We start from the raw sequence: 22,917 nt of genomic DNA on the forward strand, positions 1-22,917 counted from the left end.
TTTCCAACTCTCCAGTTTTATTTAAGTTTGTAAAAAATTTCCAGTTAAAAAAAATGTCTTTAATTTCTCTTAAAAGATTTCCTTATTAAGTAATTACCAATATTTTTTCATCACTCTGCTGCTTCATCTTTCATTTTGCAGAAATATGTTTGTTTTGCCCTCCCGAGTTGTATTCTCTTGAATATATTTGTTCATGAATATACTTTCAAAAAACAGTGCTTTAGGCGCCCTGATTTGAAAAGTTACTAGATCACCATCGGCTAGCTATATTTAAAATCAACAAGCATGGAGACTTTAATCTTTGATAGATAAATCTTACTCCTGCAAATTACGAACCAAAGAATTTTCAGGGAAAATAGTGAAAAAGACCATGTCATGGAAGTTGTTGGGAAGTTATATATGCACATTATAATTGAATGGCAATGTTAGAACAAACGGGTTTGTACGATAATTAATAGAATGTATTAGGAAAATTGTCCATCCTTGGTTAAATGGCACACGGGAAAATACAAATCAAGCTTGTTTAGGAATTTGGGACTTCTGAGTAATGAGATGCAAATACGAGAACTGAAGACCTTTCATGTACCTTCTAAACTCAAGCATATTTTATTCGGGAGCTTCAAAAATGGAATATAAGTGGAAGACCAATATGATCTCTACTATTTTTTTACGCAGATGAATAAATCCAATTGTTAATAGAAATTACAATGGAGGTAAAGAAGTCCCCATCCACAATTATGGATTGTAAATTCTTTTAGGAGTCTTCCTAGATAACTATATCAAATAAATCGAAAAATGCCCTTTCTTACAGATTTAAAAGGTTAGAGATAGGACTCCATGCAAGCAGCCATGATTTTTTATCAGAATGTGGCACAAAATTCAGCTCAAACATCTCCTTTGAAACATGCCCTGATTCACAAAATCCGACAAGCTTCGCCACAATTTCAGCACTCTCTTGGATGTGTTCCATATCGTTAGGATCAGTCCAGAGTTTACAAATCAGCTGCAACTTCCTTTGCTTCCCATCAAGAGGGATTCTGTACTTTCTGTACAACATCTCTCTCTCCCCTGGAGTTAGCCGAGAGTTAACCCTTTTTGCAAGGCTTTCTCTTTCATGCCTCAGATTCCTCAAGCTGCAGAAGTAAAAAGATTATACCCAAGTCAGAAAAAAAAAATCCATTAGTGTAACACAGACCATTTGAAGCTAAAAAATGGTGATATATATATATATATATATATATATATATATATATATATATATATATATATATATATATATATATATATATATATATATATATATATATATAAGGGGCTGATATATATATATAAGGGGCTGATTCTGTACACTCATGTGTATAGGCAGCCCTATATACTCTACAATTTTCCGGCCATATTGTTGCCAGAAACTGGCAAAGTGAATACCATCTTAAAGGGTGTGATGCCCTCTACCCATATTCGGTCTTATCACAGCCTGTAATTGGCCATAAAATATTTAGTCTCATGAATGCCCCTTTACTATTATAGTTGAGACAATTTTGGACCCAAGTTGATGTTAGGGAACGAGCCTTCAACCTACCGATTGATCTAAGAAGGAGAAAACAACCTACACAAAACACGTGGTTCGGCAAAAACTGCCAGAGGAGGATGCCTCCTTAAATAGGAGTCTACAAATTTTAATTTAGAGTCTACTAGTGTTGCTGGAAACAACGAGTCTAAGGTAAAATTACATAACTATCCTCCAAAAAACTTTACCTCATGGCTAACACCCCCGAACCACCACAACTGCACTGAGCCTTCTTTATAGATTGGGATACAAAATATGGATGCCTCCTTAAATAGGAGTCTACGAATTTTACATGGAGTCTACTAGTGTTGCTCGAAACAACAAGGAGTCTAAGGTAAAATTACATAACTATCCTCCAAAAAAATTGTCTCAGGGCTAACGTCCCCGAACCCCCACCTTATGGGCAGGAGGGCACACCCCTCTACAACCCCCAGCCAACTTACCGTGAAGTTAAAAATGCGGAAATTATGGATTTATATTCAGGTAGGAAACTGGCTCTTCACTCCAACAGTTGACCTGAAAGAATCCACTCCTTGACTTGCATCCTTTCGGCATCAGATTGGCTGGAAACCATTAGGGTAGCACCGTCCATGCTGGCTGGTGTGACTGTTGCAGCCAATCTTATGGTGTAATGTTGCCAGAAATGCTAGTGTATCACCGTTCTTATACACTCAACTGTACAATATATATATATATATATATATATATATATATATATATATATATATATATATATATATATATATATGGAACTATCTTGAAATCTTGAAGACACAAGATGAAAAACGTTGCACATGTCCAAGTTACAGCAAAGACCAAAAGAGCACACTAAACATGATACATAAAAATAAAAACAAGAATACAAATTGATGAGATCTTCAAAAGTTACAGCAATATATCAATGTACTGAAAGATACAAAGAAATGTGCGCTCCCACCTAGGATAGCCACGGTTCCCGACATGTGTGTGAACATGCATTTGTGTGTGATATGTATTTCGATCTTTTCCATTTTGCAAGTATTCTTGTCTTTTCATAAAGAGTTCCTGATATTGAGTCCACACATACCTTGAGGAAAGAGAGATTGCAGGTTCATCTCCTGTCTGGGCAGGGCTAGCATTACCAAGCTCAGCAAAGTGCTGCTGCAACCAAGTCAACCTGCGAAGCTCTACCTCCATATATATCTGATCAGCTGGATCTCCTTTGAACAAGAAGTAAAACTGTGTTCTATGTACAATTGAAACTTGACATAAATCCCATAACTGGATTATCTGCCTCCTCTGATTCTCAAAATGTAAGTGCCATGATGCAGGAGAATTTTTGTGAATGTCTGACAAATTCTCTTCAGATGTCTCATTTCCAGCAGCCTCATTTGCTTCTAATTCTAACACCTACAGGCAATTACATTGTTTAAATAACATGGAACTAGAGAATAAAAGCATCTTAATTTCAGTTTTCACTTTGGGTTTTTGGCATCCTTAAAAGTAGTGTTGAAGAATACCTGGCAAACAAGAAGCTTTTTCTGGTATTGAAGTTTAGCAATACGTTCTTTGAGCTCAGTAACATAAGCTCCTATGCTCCTTATGTTCTCTTCAGCTGCATTCTTGAACATCTTCTGTATTTTTCTTACATTTACAGAATTTGAACGATGGTAGCAAGGTGTTCCCTCTCTGGAGAATGGATAGTCACCATCCCCATTTTTAGTTGGTGTCACTTTATGTACTTCTTGTGAAGTGTCACATGATGTAAGATCGTCATTCTCTGGTGGCCTGTTTTCAGGCTCAGGCTCCAACACATTACGAGATGATGATAGTGGGGAGCATGGTGATTTTATAATGTGTTGTTTGTTCACACTATTGCTCAAAGCGAGTGGAATCATCTTTTTCTTTCTGGATTGAGTTTTGGACATTGGTGTCTCAACATTGGACACATTATCGTTTGGCAGAGCCAAAACCAGCTTATCTATAGATCTCTGAACATTTTCCAGCTGAGCTTCTAAATTGGCAATTGAATTTCCCTGTGAATGCAATCTAGTGATCTCTTCTTTCAGAGTTGCATTGGTTCCCGGATTACCTTCCATCTCTGTAACATCAAGCTCTCTATTTGTTGACCGAACAACATGCATTTCCTTTAGTTCTGCTTGAAGTTTTGCCACTGTCTCAGCCACATCTTGGTTGCCCAATTTATGAGAAGCTACCTCTTTCTGAAGAACTTCAATTGCACGGTTAGCTTCTTCACCAAGCTGCTCCTGTAACTTCTCAAGTTTTCGTATTTCTTGCAGAAGGATGGAGGGGGACGTTATAGACTGCCTCATAGTTTGTCTGCCCAGTACTTTTCTCAACTTCTTTACTGTTCTTGCTTCATCAGTAACTCCCTGGGGAGGTGATGCTGACTGACCAGAGAAAGAGAGGCACTTGACCACTCGGTGAGGTGAACCACATAGGATCACACCCTGAAAATGACAATGGTAAATAATGCAGTGGGTGAATTATAGTGGAGACTGAAAAACTGACAAAAAATTATCAGATAGATCAATTGTTACCTGCTGCTCTTCCGATGTTTTTCTTTCCTCAAGATTTCGTTTCAGTTCCTCATTTTCGATCTTCAACTACATAAGTACATCAAATATGTCAATTAAGAAGCCAATCTAAAATAAAGTACGATTTCTCCAAAGAGGGCATTCCTTTGTACCTTCTGAATCTCCATTTCTTTTTCCATCAACAGAGCTTCTGCAGATGGTTCTGGTGTACGTAGTTCTGCTTCAAGCCTGGCTACTTCATTTTGCAAATGTCTAACTAATTGCTTGTCAGAGATAACCTGGTACAATTAAACAGCAAGAAATGCAACAGCAGGAATCACATTCTCATAGAGCCTTAAATTAAAGTCAGAGAAAATCAGGTCTAATGCCAGACTAGTGCAGCTCATATTAGCAATGATGGAATGTTCAGCAAACAATTCAGCCAAGCAGACTTCAGGCTCTTGTTCCTTGGTAGTCGTTGATGCAATTAAAGTCAGAGAAAATCAGGTCTAATGCCAGACTAGTGCAGCTCATATTAGCAATGATGGAATGTTCAGCAAACAATTCAGCCAAGCAGACTTCAGGCTCTTGTTCCTTGGTAGTCGTTGATGCAATAAAGGGAAAGAAGTGGTCCAAGTAAGGTCAGAATAAGAATAGACAGGAGTTTAGAATATATTACCAAGTTTACTTGTGCATTGTTTGTGACTTCCTTTGCACTTGTTGCAAAAGAGAGTGTTTTGCGAGATTGTTCTACATGACTTGATGCCGGACTCATGGTACATATGATTGCTGTTCGAGCATTTCCTCCAAGGGAAAGCTGTAAAATACGTGTGAGCTTTGAATCTCTATAAGGTATGTGAACATTCTTTTTTCCACCGCTGCAGCCGAAAGAAATAATAGAATGAATAATCCAACTAAAAATAATAAATAATGTAAAAAAAATGGTCTGAAATCAAGGCAATAGAGAACAAATTCAAGAATCAGCCTCAGTTCTAAACTATTAATACTAAAGCATCTAAACCCAGCACCTCATGGATCTAAATCTCAGTGGGTGTGATTGTCAACCTTCTCTGAGTCCAAGCAATACCAACTCTTTGTTAATTCCATGACGATGTGAGTCCATGTCTCTCAATAAGTTTGAGCAACACTTAAGATTCAACAAGTTTGAGCTGTCTCTCAATAATTGGCAACAATTTCCATCCATGTCCTAAGAACCATAAACTAAAATTTATAATGTAAACTGGCATCCAGGCAATCTGAATCTTCTTGGCCCCTAGCACACGAACAAGCCATTTGATATTTCTCAAAAGATTGTGTGTAACTGATATACCAGAAGATGGAATGAGACTTGGCCAACACTTGTACCCACAATGTGGGCAGGGGTTCATCCAGTAACCACTTATTTAGAATAGGAGGGTCCAAGAGTAGAATAAAATCAGATTTGCACATCTTTATAAAATAAAAAACAACAGAAGTGCATGACCATAGCTTTGGTCCTATGTCACATGGGTGTGGGTGCGGGGCTGCGGCACTTTCAAAAAACTTGGGTGCGGGGGTGCGGCAAAAAAAAAAAGAAAAAAAAAGAAGAAATATATATATATATATATATATATATATATATATATATATATATATATATATATATATAAAGTCCAAAAATTAGACATAAATGACCCTGGGTGCGGTCAATGCACCCAGGGTCAGGTTGACCGCACCAGGTGCTGCACCCGCATCACGTCGTGTCGACGTGGGTGCTGCACCCAGTTGGCCGAATCCCTGTGACATAGCTTTGTTCATGGCCCATGGGTTAAAAGAGTATGGCCATGTAGATGAGGTTTTAGAATTATCTTTTTTTTCATCTATTAATAATGTAACTTTTATAGATCAGCTGTTGAATGAAATCAGTTCGAGCTTTCCTCCATAAGGGATAGGTTTGACCAGAAACTTTATAAAACTAGTGTCATCTCAATGGCTCAAGCTTCTCAAAGTTTTCCTGCAACAAAATGTTTAAATTCACATTGCAGTATCAGTTAATTGTTTATAGAGCACATGCATGAGAATATGACCAATGGAATCTCAATTCTTCCTCTCTCATGCATTTTAAGTTTTTTGCATGGGCTTGACTATGTTAATGTCTCAACTCTTAAAACATGGATTAGATACTAGCATTCACTCAAATTTAATATTCCAGCAATATTCATGTGCATGATGTGAGGTTTGGAATGCAAGCCCTATGGGTAAAAAGTCAATGAAGGTAATATTTTGAGATGCACTGTGATAGAGATAACGTAGGGGACATCACCCCTAGGTATCTGATTCACTGTTATTTTTCATTCTTATGTGTGTCATCATCATCATGTCAATCAAGTCTTATTCCAACAATGAGCTTGTCTTCTTATCATTGGATACTGAAACTTGTGTGGATTGCTTGGTGAATCTAAAATTGATTGGAGGTAACTTCCACAGGGATAATTTGAGAAAATGGCTTCTGTATCTTTCATGTTTCCGACAGCTGCCACCTGATCCAACCGGGAAAGCCGGAACCACGCCATCTTTCACCCCAGCTCTATCTCTTCTAGGGTTTTCATGTGATAAATGTTTAACCTGTCTATTCAGTTGTGGAATATGCAAACCATATTCACTATTCTTCAGTTTTTCCTGCTTCATGATGATCACCATTTCAGCTGAGCTGGGGTAGCAAAAAACATTTTGAGATGTGCTGTTATTTTCATTCTTATATGTATCAACATCAACATCATCAATCCTTATCCCGACAATGAGATTGGATTCTTATCTTATCTGTGGATACGGCAAATTGTGTAGATTGAGTGGTGAATCCAAATTCAATTGGAGGTTACTTCCACAGGGATAATTTGAGGAAATGGCTTCTTAGGTCTCATACTATCATGTTTCCTAGGGTTTTCCCATGAGGAATGTTTTTAAGGTCATTCTTGAAACCTGTCTATTCAATCATGGGATATGCAGACCATATTTGCCATTTTTACTCTTTCATGTTTCATAAGGATTTTCTATGAACAAACATTTGGATAGATATTACATTCATATTTTCCATAACCTAGTCTATTCATGGGAAACATAATTACAAACACCAACTCAATTTCAAATCTGAGTCCAATTCATGAGAGAATCAAGTCATGCTAACCAATGAGTAGGGGTGGGCAACCTGCCGGGTGGCCTGATGGGCCAAGCCGACCCAGCCCGCCATTGGCTGGGTTTGGGTCAAGGTTTTAGGCCCGGGCCCGTTAGCTACTGGGCTGGCCCGACGGTCCTGAACTATTTATTAATTTTTAATAATATAAAAATTTGAAAAATTAATAAATTGCATAGTAACTTGGTAACTATTATTATTATTTACCTAATTAGTTGCATCAATTTATGAAAACTAGAAATATAATTAGTTGGGTACATGAAAAATTGTTGATTATTTATTATTTACCTAATTAGTGGGACTAATTAGTTGGGTTTGGGCCGGGCTGGGGCTGGCCCAATCCACTTCACATTGGCCAATGGGCCGGGTCATGGGCTGCTCTTCAAACCGGAGCCCGTTAAGAACAGGGCCAAAGCCCGTGGCCCTGTTAGTAAATGGGACGGGCCAGGCCACACTTAAAGTCCGGCGGGCCGAGCTCTAAACGGGCCTGGGTCAGGCCGGGTCGGCCTGATGCCCACTCCTACCAATGAGACCTTAGAAAAAGTCATCTAAAAAATAGTCAAGCCCTAGGCAAATGTCGGCACAAGTTATAGATGAGCCACACAAAATCACATGAAATTACTAAGTTATGCAAAGATCAGTTTAACAAGTTCATAATTACTTGTATGATGACCATATATTGCAGTTGCACGTATCAGCAAGTAAATTCCTCACAATATTTGTAGGTATTTTGATAACCTCATAAACATTGTTGGAAACTTTCATCATCTGAAAAAAGAAAAGAAAAGAATAGGTTTTCGCAATTATTTTTGCAAAAATGTGAAGAAAACGTAGAAAAATTTTAAAACAAAAGTTATAGGGAATAATAACAATAAATATTTAAAAAAAAGTAACTAAAAATACAAAACTTCCCAAAATAATGTGATGTTATCACAATAATATTGTCATACTTTAAATTGTTATTTTTGAATATGTCAGTACATTATCAGTCTTTCATTGTATATCATATTTCCATATTTTCAAAATATTTCCCATACTTTTGACAATGGAATATATTAATGTGAATAAGAGTTGCTATAAATGCCTGAGACAACAGTCTATATAAACCAAAAGAAAATAGTAATCAGAAGGTTAAACGAAATAATTATGTAGTCAATAGAATGCTACTAAACTTACAGAATGGACTCAAAATGAGCTTCTCCTAGAATGTGTATGTGTGGGTAGGACACTGTAAATGAGTATGTGAATGTGTACAATAAAAGCATCAACTACTGCAAACATGAGAAAACCGCACAGTGGTAAATGATTGAAGGTTCAAGGTTCAAGCATATACACGATAGAGACAGTAACAAATAGCAATGCTCAATCAAATAGCTCACCTGAGCTTTCTGATAACAGTAGTAAGGGTTAGCAAACTGCGGTTGATGTGGGAACCTTCCTTGAGCCTTATACCATCAGCTTGTGTTTGTGAAGCTCGCTCACTGCCTGCTAGGTCTACAAAGTTCTGCAGAAACAGGCTAGTCACATAATGCCAAGATGTTTTATACATAAATTTTCTAAAATAAGGAGATGAGCTTACAAGATTTGCAAAAAAGGATTTCACACAGCCTGATTTTGCACGGAGGCTACTCTCAACAGTCTGGAATCCACATGAAAGAGATCATTATTATTAACTATTCTTCCCATTCCATAATTTAAGACGAAAAGCTCTCTGGATCTTTTAACATAATGGAAAGAACAGAACTGACCAGCCTGATTATTTGATGAGATCTAGAGCTTGCATCATTTAGAGCAGTTTCACCCACCTGTCTTTGAGCTGCAAAACTTAAAGGTTTAAAGTGCATTTAAAACATCCATTTGTGAAAAAGAAATCAAGGCAGGCCACAGTTTAACTATATTTACTGTAGGTATGGAAATTCACTTGGGCAAGCTGTAACTGCTGACAGGGAATGGAGTGTCTTTTGCAGACTCTGAGAGCCTACAACTTCTCTTAGATGACACAAATTGAGGAAAACAGAAAAAAATGCCTTCATCTTCAACTTGAATTAGCTGTTATCATGAAGTTATTCTAGCAAACTGATGATGGGTGCAGACCTGGTTATGCAACAAGGACAGTTGTTCGTTGACTTGTATAAGCCCATCAAAAGCAATTGCATGTCCATACCAAACAGAAGTTTGCAATGGACCAGTCAATTGTATGCACTCATCCTTTATAGAACAGGATTGAGCAGAAAGTCATCAAGTTGATGCTAAACCTCTATGAGATAAACAAAGAATTAGAGACCCACATCACATTAAATTACCTTCACAAATGCCTATCAGATGTCTCAGATGCTGACTATCATTAACCGTCGCTTCCACTAATTTTTCAACAACAGTTCCTTTCTTCAAGTATAACAAAAACAAAAAGTTAAAAGTTTGCATCATGTGAGAACTGATTATTTGATTGACTTTTTCATGATAAAATACCTCTGGATCATCCAAGAGCCGGAGGGGACCTGATTCTGGAGTTAGGAGGTCTCTGACAATCTCATTATAAATCTCGAGTGCAGAGATCTTGACCATAAAATGCCTGTCTGGAGTCTGTTGAAGCATTGTATTAAATATCAGAACATTGAAAAGATTGTTATAGTGTACCTTAGATTGGTAAAACTGACAAAGCACATCCAGTGAAACTTGTACTAAGAGAACATTTATAGGAAAAACTCACACTTTTTATATGCTTGTATATGTCATTCACGGCACTTTCAGTAATCCCTCTCATTGTAAATGTCTTCCCACTGCTTGTCTGCCCATAGACAAAGATAGTGGCTGCCAAGTAAAGTAAACATTTAAAAGCATATTACAACTAGTGACTTTTCTTGTTCCAAAACACATTGTTGTTCTTATTAAATAACATAGAATTACCATTTATTCCTGTAAGTGCAGATAGTGCCACGTCTTTAGCTCCTTCCTCATAGACCCTCTCAGTTAGGCAGTTTGGTCCAAAAACTTTATCTATTTGGTAGTTGAAACCCACAAGTAGAACCAAAATTCAAAACAGGTGTCAAATGAGACAGAACAGGTTAACAAAAGGAATCAAGCTTTACCAAATGTGAAGGAAGCAGATGACCGCTCCTGAGATGGATTCTTGAGCACAATGGTATGATCATCTGGGCATTCCCAAGCTATCTGATCTCTCTGTGATTCTTCCAATCTATTAAGAGGCCTCACTCTAACAGTGACAAATATCTTCTCCTCCTTAACTTTTGGACCTCCGGGCGTGGAGACAGGAGTTCTGTCTATCTTGGAAGATGGTGTAGCTGGAGTCTTAATGGTCATCTTTACTTTTTTCTGGTCTCCTTCCCCTTTAGTGTCTATATTTAGAAACTCTCAGTAAAGGCTTCCAAAATTCAAGGAAAAGTGAATCAAATCCACAATCCTTACACTATCATTATCAAATCGGATATCTACAAAGCCAATAAATTTCCCCGAGTAAGGTTGCAATCATATTGGAAAGAAAAAATAGGGGTACTTTTGGACATCCATAAAAATATTTCCAGCCATGAATTTGAACAAACCTATAACATGGTCTTTTTCACTTTGATATTGTTTTCAAGACAAAATTCAAGAGAGGGAAAATGGTTGTGCAGTTTACTTTTAAATTTAAAATAAGAGACAAAAGCTTTATTCTTTGCATTTTTTTATAGGTGAGAGAAAGATCCACCAACAATAAAATGTGGATAAAACACAATAAAATAAGAATAATTAATCAACAGAAGAAATATTTCCCTGAATTACAACATTTTCTGCATGGAAAATTCAAAAGGGCATAAATCATTTTCTCTAAACGTTTCGACGAATTTCTTTATCATTTTCCTTACTTATAACAAGTGCCAATATCTTAGCTAAGGCCACATTTGTCTAAGAAAAATATGACCTCAAAAACTATGTTCTAAAAGGCAAGAATCAAGAACCTAAAGAAATCCGCCACATGACCAGCAAAGAATCATGCGTTTCCTTATAAGTCACACACACACACACACACACACACACACACACACACACACAGAGAGAGAGAGAGAGAGAGAGAGAGAGAGAGAGAGAGTCCCCACCACAAAATGACCTTTCTTTCCCAATGCTTCTCCTAGAAAAAATAGAAAAATCGAAGAAACAGATGCTAATCTTCTTTCCACAAGAACCTAACCTAAAACGCAACCCACTCAGATGCTCGTTGTCATCATTACGGAAACCAACAAATTAACCACCTGATAACGAGAATGAAACCGTACTTGCAGAAAATGGGCCAGGGCTCAAGAGAGGGAACTCACCCCCAAAATCTCGCCGGACTTTCTGCTCACAACCGAACAATCCAGTCGGAGATTCCACAAATCCTAGATCTTCCGGCAACGATTACACCCAGAGAGAGAGAGAGAGAGATGCCTAAAGGCTAAAGAGTTTAAGGAAGAAAAGCGTTTTAGAGAGAGAAAGTGTGATGGGGGAGAGAGAAAGTAGCCGTTTGCACTCTCCTTCGAGCAAAGGGCGCACTGCCGTTAGGGGTGACCGCTTTTTGAAAAAATGATCAACTTATCGGTACGGGATTCATACCCGGACTCGAATCCGAGAAAGAGTACCCCACGCAACTATGAAACAAAATGTCGGAAATATTTTTAAAATATCACAATTTATTGCACTTCTCATGATATTAAAACAAGAAAATAACTTTTCTACTTGATCTTTTTTTTAGTTCTATGTATTTTTTATATTAATGCAATAAAAGCATTTCTATTCTAATATTTTTCTATTTTATAAATGTTTATTATATAGACCAATTTTTGTTTGATTTTTTCTCATCAATAAAATCTTTTGTTTATCACAAGATTTTCCTTTCTAAGATTTTTCTGATTAAAAAAATGGCATTGCTACACAAAGTAGCAACTCAGCTGTTTTCTTTACTTCTTTTTCCCTAAGGATTTGAGCTGTGGAATTGTGCCCTTATTTTGTGTAGTTGGACTATATCAGAACAGGGAATGGTGTGGATGGACTGAAATCCTCACCTTTAAACTCAGGCTCTAAAGTGATTATAGAGGACAACAGAGCTGATATAATTAGATCTCTACGTCGATGGATTGAAGGTAGAGGCAATGCTAGAGAGCTTCCCCATGAGTTAATGAGGGAGTTTTATTAAACTTTAATAGAATTCAATTTTGTACAATGTGCATAGATTCAAATTATTTGGCTAAATCATTAGCAAAGATGGCCAAATTGGGTTTGAACAAACCCTGGAAGGATCATCCCCTGATTGGCAACCAATGTAACGAATCATCTCTTTTGTAATCTTCCATCTTTACTTGATACACTGGTAGGGGTCTGCCTAACCCCAGCTGGCTTATCCAAAAAAAAGAGAGTAAGAAACCTTTGCAAATGGGTCCCTCTGGTTAACAGCCGTCCCTCACTCCTGGCGGAAACCGTTAAGGGCAGGCAGGTAAATTGATGGTTTTCCCCTTCAAGAGGGCTATTTTGCAAAAACACCATAGGGTAGGGACTGATTTGCAAAAGTGAGTAAAATTACTGTTTTACCCTCATTGAGGACTGTTTCACACAAAAAGGAAAAAACTAAGGACTGGTTTTGCAAAAAAGTGAGTGAAAAACTGTTCTGTCCAATTGCGCTCGTGGATAGGGATGGCAGTGGACCGGGGGAAAGCGGGGGCCCACCCCGCCTCGCCCCGTTTGGACCGGGGATGAAGGGTATGAAACGGGGATGGAGGCGGGGACGAAGGTTAAAATCCATCCCCGTCCGGGGGTGGAGGCGGGGATGGACATGCACTTTTCCCCGCCCCGCCCCGACCCTGCCTCATCCTTGCCCCAACCCCACCCGACCACTTTTCCCCGCAATATCCCCACCCCGCCCCGCCTCATCCCCGTTTGAACCGGGGATGGAGGACATGAAACGGGGATGGAGGATAAAATCCATTCCCCGCCGGGGATGGAGGCGGGGGTGGAGGATAAAATCTTGAGGCGGGGCGGGGGTGGAGACCTTGTCCCCCGCCCCACCGCCATCCCTACTCGTAGAGGACTGTTTTGCAAAAAACCTATATGGTAGGAACTGATTTGCAAAATGTGAGCAAAATTGACCGTTTTGCCTCTTGTTGAAGACTATTTTGCAAAAAAAGTGAAAGAAAAAGACTGTTTGGTCCTTATGAAGGACTATTTCACTGTCTTCACTACCTACCTCTAATCTACCACCGTTTTCATTGACCACTACCTTTCATTTGCCTTCTTACATCCACTATCATTTGTAACACATGCAATTGCCCCTTTTATGGGTCTTCATAGCGTCAAGAAATGACCCAACATGCATACATATACCTTTGATATTGCCCGACTCACACCCAAAACTTCTTATTGATGATGGTCACTGGCCCCCAAACAATAGAAAACAGTACCATTTTTTTGCAACATCAGGAAATGAGATAACTCAGTTTGAAGCAAACACACTCCTACCTTCACTTTCATATTACAATGATACCATCGGATTTAGCCCTTGCCTCTTTTGCAATACAATTCAATCCCCCTCCTCCCCCGAGCCTGTGAGTTTGGTGCAGTGGAAGGGGCCTTGGCTACTAGATGGACGGTCAGGGTTTCATTCCCATAAGTGTCAAACCCCTTGTATTAATGAGGGAGCAAAGGATAAAAGTAAAGGTATAATAAGCTCTTGCTTATCCCTTGCTCAGTCGAAGCCAGGTGTGTGCCACGGGTTTACATTGTTGAGACCTTAAGTACAGCAGACTTAGCAAGAGCGACTAAGTCTCTAATCCAGAGGGTGGTTTCCCTATCCTTCATGGAAAAAACAGTCACTCACCCTCCACTTTTCACCAATAGTGTACAACTTTCTTCATTTTTATCTCCTTATTGCTAAGATGTTAAATTCATATTGTTTTCCATAAAATAGTAATAGAAAATCCATAGATATCTGTGAATATGTTTAAAATCTGCTGAATGGAGGTACATCCGTTTTTGTTCCTCAAAACTGCAGAGGTTAGAGTAGGGATGCAAGCTGGTCGGACCCAGATTTGACATCCGATCCAGCTGAAGGTATTTCACCTTGATACAGTCCATAAAAAATGTTCCTTTCATTAAGGGGTCTTATTTGGAACAGATACGTTGGGTTTAGTTAGATCAAGGTCGGAATCAAATCAATAAATAGGTCCAAAACCAGGTTGGAACGAGTCTAGTTAGATCGGTTTTGTTTATTTCACAGGAAAACCTTTGTACTTGACCTGTCTTTTGCGAATCCAGCATTAGAGAATGGTCAGATCATAACTGGATCCAGAACCAAACTCAATCATTGAAAGTCAGATCCAATGTCGGGTCAACACTTGACCCATATCAGACGCGTCTTGAAACCCTGGTTTAAAATTAGGCAACCGTTCTTGAAGCACCAAACTCTCTCTCTCTCTCTCTCTCTCTCTCTCTCTCTCTCTCTCTCTCTCTCTCTCTCTCTCTCTCTCATATGCATTCTTAATGTAGAGCCATGCTGGTGCCTGTCGAAACCTGAACCGTCTAGCGGTTGGGTCTAAAAAGGCCCTGCCGAACTCTGATTATCACGGGACCAGGCTCGTGTTCATGTTTGGCCTAAGTTTGGGTCAGGCTTGTCGGGCCCGCCCAGCCCAATGTCCACCCTGCAAACAAGGAACCCTTGGCAATTTACTCACAGGGGCACCCTGACCTAATCTGCACGCCTAATTCATTTTATCATCTAAAGACCGATCTGAATATCTGAAATAGAATCCCAATGCTTAAAGTGAATGCAGTTTCATTCAAATTCAAATTGGGTCAGATATCCATCCCAAGCCTGAACCATTAACAACTGTTACATTCTCAAAACGAGTCTCGCCACGAGGAGTCTATTCATCACACTGGGAGAACAAAGAAAATCAAGCAACAGAATAGCGTAGCTTAGCAAGTATCCAAACTAAGTTTGTTTATATAATTTATAGCATAGTTCGGAAGAACAGAGAAAGCTGGCAGTCAAGAGAGATCAAACACCATGAGAGGCGCACTCAAGTCTTCTCTCATCATATATCATCAAATACCAAAATTCTCAACAAATAAGCCATTAATTTAACTGCCATAAAATCCTGAAAAGGCTTCTTCTTGACAATCAATACTGCGCAGAAGCAAACGAGAAACTCACCCGGAACAGGTTTTTGCTGGTAGACACCTTTGCAGATCAGAAGCAAATCAAATGGACATGATCCAAGCATAAAAAAAACCAGTCCCCTGCCTTGATAGATACAAGCCGATTTTTGACATTTGCAAGCAGCAGTAAAAACAGAATTGCCTGCATGACATTGCAACTATCATCGCCCTTTTCTGCTCTTTATTCGCTTTTTCACTTGTACAGAGATCACTCCTCTTTTCTCACTTTTTCTTTTTTCTTTTTTTCTTTTTTCATGTAGTTTTTCTAATTTTTTTCTCCTATTTTTTACTGGAATACAGGAAATGCAAATCCACTAGGCAAACTGCATGATTCTATCGCTCCAATATTGATAAGCCTGGATATTACCTGGATGATGTGGTGGATCTCTGAGAGTGGGCTTGTCTTGCTTTCCAACAGAGTGAAAGGAACTTCAACGTTTTGTACTGCTCAATTGTCATCTATCTCTGCAGCATGCCATGTGAAGCGAAAAACTGGAAATCTGGATGAACAACCTGAAGCAGCCTCAACCAGTTGTCAGCGGCTTGAAGAAAGGAGCTTGCCTGCTGGCGCTCACTTCCTCCGTTTGGAATCCACACAGAACCCTTGAATTTGTAAGATGCCAAACCAAAGATTGGCAGAGATATCATTGGAGAGCCCTGGAATGTGTGCACAGTGTTCACAATTGGGGGCTGATCACCACCTGTACCTGCATCCAGTGAGCATGAAACTTCTCAGCTGAAGCAATATAAATAGTGCATGCAACAGCATTTATAAGAACACTGACAACATCAGGATAACCAACCTAGCTTCCCAGCCTGATGATTCTCTATTGATATGGATTCTAAGATGATTGAGCGCAGAGACATAGCAGATGGCCTTTCATTACTATGAGACTTCTCATGTTTATTCAAAGAACTTCTCACGCTTGTGAATCATCAGGATAACCAACTATACTCGTGCTTTGTAAATCATGGCTATCTTTTTTTGTTCATATCATGCATTATTCGTGATTGATTTCATAATTATTCTATTTTATATTTATTTCATAATTAGGCTTTCTTGATATTGCAGTTATTTCATTGTAGATGTTTTATTAGCTTTATTGTCAAATATCCTTTAGAAATTAATTTTCTTTAACATTTTTATTTTATCTTCCTTGAATTTTCAAGTCCTTTACCATCCATCTTATGATATGATATGCATGATAAACCTGTGCTTTGGACCCTCCCGATGCACACTATGACATTCTTGTTACAACATCGCCTCAATGTTTACCAATTTTCGTATTTGAAGCTATACCATCATAGATAACTACTCAATTCATAATATTAAGTTATTGCATAGCTGACTCTCAATATATGAAACAAGGAATGATGATGTGATGACATGTTATTATCAAGTGATCATAATCAAGTAAACGGTTATTATACATGAGAACCTAGACCAGTCAGGTTCTTTATATGTTTTTTCCAGAAAGCTTGTTACCAGGATCCATCTACTAGCCATTATCACAGAATTCCATTACATTGTTTTTTTTTTTGAGAAAGAAAGAAGGAATTCCATCACAAATTATGCAAAGTGAACTCACTGAGACTTTGAACATCATTCACCATAGAGGATAGGCATTGGCATTAATTGCTTCATTTCCTTTTTTTTTTTGGCAGACAAATATTCTTGAGGATCTCCTGGTGATTCTGGAGCTTTTATGCAAACAAGCAAGTTCGAAATTGGTTTAACTGTGATGGGTAACTGGCAGGCAGGCCACTGTCATGAATACTGGCCACCAACACCTCATGAGTAAAAGGAAAAAGGTGCCAAATCGGCCACTTATTAGATGTACGTCCCTTACACTTTCACTTGGTTTACTATTTTCTATTTTTGGTGGATGCAAATCAATAATTCACCTAATGCCATATCTATGTCACAGGGACTCGCCAACTAGGTGCCGCACCCGCATCGCACCCGCACCCCCGCACCCGATACGGTCAACCTGACCCTGGGTGCAGTCAACGCACCCAGGGTCATTTATGTCCAACTTTTGGACTTTATATATATAATTTTTTATATTTTTGCCCCACCCCCGCACCCCCACCCATGTGACATAGTGCCATATGCAAAACTACTACTACCATTAGTACTGTAATAATCTTTTTAAGCAGACATCAAAAACATCCATATCAAAGAACTGGTTAAGCCCAAACAATGAAAGAACTGCAGACACTGGCAAATGATCAAAGGGTTGCCATAAAGGCCCTAGGCCACATTATTGCAGATATAAACATTTAAGGACTTACGAGGCAATATATTTGAGCAAAAAATGCAGAAAAGGATGAGAAAAGAATGAAAGGAAACATAATTACCTCTCATAGGCGTTGAGAGAGAATGATAAGTCAAGAAACAAGCATCTAAATCCTTTAATGTTGGTCCTGTTGGTATTCTATATATTGGATACCTGCATGTATTATAACATTAGATAAAAGACAAGAAATATTAGAAGTAATAAAGGCAGACCCACTCACCAAAAAGGAAAAATAAATGGATAAAATAACATGAACACTTCTCAAATACCAACTAATTCTTCATTTTAAAATGGCACCTAACTTTCAGCATAATTCAAAAATGCACCTAAAGTATAGAAATTTTCAAAAAGGCACCAAAGTTTTGTTTATGTATTTCAAAAGAGAACTTTTTTAAATTTAGCTCAAGTTACTGCTAGCTTTCCACACTGTTCAAGTGCCCACCAAACCTTTAGCATGGGTTAAGCAAAACAAGAGAACCATGTAACCAAATGAAGCTAATCATTGCATCTGCAACTATAAGAATAATATACCTATGCCAAAAAAAAGTGACCACCTTAACTCCATCCGTTTAAATGATCCCTCTAAAGGGTAAAATCATAAAACTACATTTAATATCAGCCCAAAGATTTGAGTTAATAGTAGTATGGAACTGGAGGCACTTGCTTCATGTTAACAAATGTAAGGTGCATCTGAAGTGCATACAAAATTCTGGTGGAGTACATCACTAGGGAGTAAAAATTTGCTAGATATGTGAAATCACCTAATATATAGAAAATCAAAATGGAACTTACCACGCTACAGACATCCAGCTCGCTGGCAGCAAATCACAACTTCTAAGTGTCTTCAGGTCAGGAAATCTACGAGCAAGGTCAGCAATCTGTGATGCATATATATGTTAGGGGAAAAAAGGGAACAATAACCCATTTGAGTGCATTAAACAAAAGAGAGTAAAATAGAAAAGGAATTACCTTGTCTGCTAATGGTTCACGGCTATATGGTGGATCTTGTTCAAGAAACTCAAATAGAAGGCAAGGCGCTTGAGAATTTCCACCATCACTGTCATCACTAGAAAATCCTTCCTGAAAAGCTACATGCTTTTGCCTTGCAGATAATCTGTCCATTCTAAGAGTGGCCTCTGTTGCAGGATGGTGCCGGTTCCATTGCTCCCTTGCATACTTCAAACCCCTTTCAAATTCACAATCACTGCTTCCATCACTACTGGAATCTCTATAAGAATCACCATCACTATCCTCACCAGTCCGCCTGTATAACAACCAAGAAATCCATCATCTCATAAGCAATAACTTGAATTTTAAATAGGGTCACATACTTTTTGTTTCAGGCAGCAACAGCAATTGAATATATCATTACATACACCAGATAAAGCATGAAAACTTGGCTGAACATTGGTAACTTCAAACTCAAGAAATAACCACAAAGACATGGCAAGCTGACTAAGCATCAGTAGCATATCTCAACAGAACAGGCATAAAAGATTGAGCGGTAAATTGTAATCTCTCTCTATCTCTCATGATTGCAGTCATCACTTGAAAGAATCAGACCCTCTAAATGGGTTGGACATGGTTAAACAAACATGCCTTGGATGTTTTTTATCATAAAAGACTTGATTTTTTTTTTTGGTGTAATTTTGGTGCATCGTGGGCCATCAATATTTAGGTTACTTGAAAAACCTGTCTACACATAAAAACCTCTGAATCATGTTCTCCACCAAAAAAACTACAGAGATCACATCCACAATGTCAGATCTACAAAATACTTCACACAAACACTGGAAAATTGATGGGACTGCCAGAATGTATGGTACATCATCCACTGGACAAAATCAACAGACTAAATATGTTTTTTCCAAACTCGGGGAAAAAGGAAAAGCACCTTACTAATACAGGATGTCAACATGATGTACAAGATAAAACTTTTCCTTCCAATGGCATTTGAATTCTGAACACAAGATCTATTGCTCAATCAACAAACCTCAGAAGCGAACTCACATAATTACACATTCAGCTGTCTGGTGTTAAAAGATGGAAGGAAATGAACTTTTGACAAAGAATACATTGAAAACAGAAAGTAGAATAAAATAAGGATCCCAATTGCTGTGGACACAATTGAAAATTGGTCAATTCTTTGGAGAGAGTACCCACACAACTCCTTAAACAAAGGGTCCGCTATACTATGAGCAATTGATATTTATGCAAGATACTACTTGGCATCTTTTATCATTATACCCCTTATTTAGTAGGTTAAAGAAGCATAGTTGACTGGCATGGATGCTGAAACAATAACAAACCACTACCTTTAAGCATTTTATGGCTTCTTTGGCAAAAAGAATGGTGGAAGGCATATTTGGAAGATCTGTAAATGTTGGCTTTTTTGTAGCTTGGTGGACTGTTTTTAGAGCAAGAAGGAAGACATGCAGATGATCATCGAGAAGATCCAATGTCCCACTGCACGTGTTACTAAAAACAAGCGAAAAGGCTCAGATATTACCTAGATCAGAGAGAATTAAGGCCATGTGCTCTTTTGATATTACCCATTTATATCTCAGTTTTGTTAATCGCTTTCCTTTTTGACAGTTTATCTTCTATCTATTTCTTGTTTAAAGAAAAAGTGTATTTTTTCAAAAATCTGAAAGCAAAGCTTAGTCATTTTAATTAGCTGTAAAATTTAGAATACAAAGATGTACACGCAACAAAACCTATTTCTATAATATCACCGACCTTGAAAGGGGCAGACTTACTAAACAAATGATCTGAACAAAAACCAAAAAAAAAAAAACTGAAATATGTCCTCCAAATAAGAAGAGCAATGAAACAGATTGTGTATGACTGAAACAGCAGAACTTTTGAAAAAACACAAAAATAAGATACAACCAATGAAGGGGTAGAGTAAATGGTAAATAGTTGCTTAGACACAGCTTTGACCAAAACAAACTGTACTCAGTACTTAATACTATTACTCTCACCTTTAATCAAACACTCCAGTCATGTTAATAAGAACATAAACATGTGAAATACGGTCACACCTTTGAAGTATTCTCAATACAAATAGAGAACTCAAAAAGCAGAATCAACCAATAAGGACTCCACAAGCAAGCTTCTTGACCAACGGTAACCGTACATAGTGAAAAATAATAGTAATGCAATCCTCAATGCTACATTCAATTCAGACCTGAAACTACAGGTGATGTATACGATAGCCACATCCTACAGACTAACTAATTTACAAGAATGTCCAATCAAAAGACGACAAAAAGAACCAAAATCTACATAATGACCATAAAACTCTGAAGAATCGAAGGGGGGGGGGGGGGGGGATGAAGAAAAGAAACATAAATTGCAAATGGTGACAAACAAGAAGCAAATTTTACCTCTGTTTTGTTGTCGTCCTCAAGGATTCAGTATAAATTTGGATAGCAGACAAGTAGGGCACGTAGTACTGAACTGCAGAATCACTGCCATCCAAGACCAGCGGCACCCCTGCCCCATATGCGCTCCACTCCTTGAAAGATTCCCACAAATCTGCGAGAGTGAAGAAAGGCTGGAACTCGATATCGCACGTCCTCCGTCCCCTCATTCTCGTCTGTGAAACACAAAAAAAAATAATTGAAAATAATAAAACGAAAATTGCTGCCCAACTTCAGAATGCAATCCAATTCAAATTTAAAATAAACCAATTCAACAAAGAATATCAACCAAAAAGAGAGAAAATCCCTCCATCAAGATGGTAAACAGTTCAGAAACTTGGAAGCTCACCAAAAACTGAAAAATCATAAAAGCGGAAAAAGAAATGCAAGAACAAAATGAAGATAGATTCGGGAAATTTTTGTAAAGGCGCACCTTTGACAGATACTGCGCAGGCACGCAAGGCGTTGTCGACTCGAGGAAACGATCAAGGTTCCCGCAGGGCGGTCTCGTCTGCAAGCTCTCCGCAGGCACTGGCGCAGAAACGGGCTTCGAGCATTCCTCCGATCTGGACCGGCTCTCGGGCTCCCGGCTCTGCTGCGGCGCAGCAGCGGCGGACTTCGACTCCCCGATCGGGATGCCAGCGCTCCTCAGCGCCCTCTGAAGCTGCTGATTCCGTCGAGCCCTCACCGGATTGTATAATCTGTCCTCTCCCTGACCCCTCTCCAATTGCAATCCCGTTCCCAACATTCCCGGAAAATCAAGAAATCAAAACCAAGAAAAATGAAACGAGAAGGGAACACACACACACAACGCGGAAAGGCTAATGAAAAAACCCCAATTCTGCACCACGCTGACTATGATCCCCCAAGATTACAGACTCCAAAAAGATGATTAAACAAGGAAGAAATAAGAAACAAAACCTCAGCCTAATCCACACTTCAATGGAGTCACCCACAATGAGAGATCACGATCTGCGAACAGACCCTAAACTCGGGCGAATGAAACGAAGAAAAACTCCTAACTTTTGAAGTTCTATATGAAGAGACAACGATTCTCACAGTCTCACAGAGAGAGATAGACTAAGCGTAAGGAAAAGGCAAAAAAGAAATAAAAAAACCCAAACCCTAATCCTAACGCGTTCAGTAAATCCGAGGCGCAGGGATCGGAGCTCGCGTGAAATCCACGAACTCTGATCCCTTCCCGACGAAGGATCGATTCCCGGAAACTTCACGGAAAGAACTAGGGCAAGAATCGGAGAAGAAAAATGCGCCACAGAGAGAAAGAGAACGAGAATTCTTCAAGAAGTATATAAAAAGAAGAAGAAGAAGAGGGAAGAAAGGAAATTCCTTTTTTTTATTTGTTTTTTAACAAGAACAGGTTGAGAGATGGAGAAACGAAATCTATTCGTTGGACGAGGGGAACAAAAATGTCCCCACACGGATAAACACTAATTGAATGGTTCGGTTGCGGTCTTTGCGCCCATGCAACTACGACGCTGTCCGTGCTGGCTGTTCTCAGATCCAGACCCAACCAAACTTAGTCCCAGAGATGGCAGTGGACCGGGGTCAGACTCGGTCTCAAAATTCCGTCCTCCATCTTAGTCTTCATCTCTACAAGGATTTTGATTTTAACTTTTATTTTAGCTTTCATTTCCGTTTCATATCCATCCCTGTTCAAACGAAGCAAGGCCGAGCATGGCTCATTTTTCCTTAGTTCACTGTTATTTTTAAATAATTTTTCGCATTTTACTAACATGGA

The 22,917-nt window shown here is 38.7% G+C and overlaps 2 protein-coding genes across 2 annotated transcripts; both read right to left on the reverse strand.

The window, feature by feature from the left end:
• Positions 1-675: 675 nt before the first annotated feature.
• On the reverse strand, positions 676-10,573 carry LOC149831913 (kinesin-like protein NACK1). The gene is made up of 14 exons (XM_090013110.1): positions 10,342-10,573; positions 10,160-10,249; positions 9,963-10,063; positions 9,722-9,835; positions 9,556-9,637; positions 9,001-9,068; positions 8,832-8,891; positions 8,632-8,756; positions 4,763-4,961; positions 4,227-4,382; positions 4,108-4,173; positions 3,067-4,017; positions 2,634-2,956; positions 676-1,133 (listed from the first exon to the last, which is right to left on the reverse strand). Exons 1-14 carry the CDS (start codon positions 10,571-10,573, stop codon positions 806-808), a joined length of 2,895 nt encoding a protein of 964 aa, XP_089869236.1. The 3' UTR covers positions 676-805.
• A 4,457-nt stretch (positions 10,574-15,030) lies between these two features.
• Positions 15,031-22,572, reverse strand: LOC149831914 (uncharacterized). The gene is made up of 6 exons (XM_090014221.1): positions 21,592-22,572; positions 21,123-21,334; positions 18,703-18,997; positions 18,526-18,611; positions 17,795-17,886; positions 15,031-16,140 (listed from the first exon to the last, which is right to left on the reverse strand). The coding sequence occupies exons 1-6, from the start codon at positions 21,904-21,906 to the stop codon at positions 15,893-15,895; spliced, it is 1,248 nt and encodes a 415-aa protein (XP_089870347.1). The 5' UTR covers positions 21,907-22,572; the 3' UTR covers positions 15,031-15,892.
• Between the last annotated feature and the right edge of the window lie 345 nt (positions 22,573-22,917).

Source organism: Nuphar pumila, chromosome 7 (assembly GCF_984573655.1).
Source record: "Nuphar pumila chromosome 7, dmNupPumi1.hap1.1, whole genome shotgun sequence".
Classification (NCBI taxonomy): domain Eukaryota; kingdom Viridiplantae; phylum Streptophyta; class Magnoliopsida; order Nymphaeales; family Nymphaeaceae; genus Nuphar; species Nuphar pumila.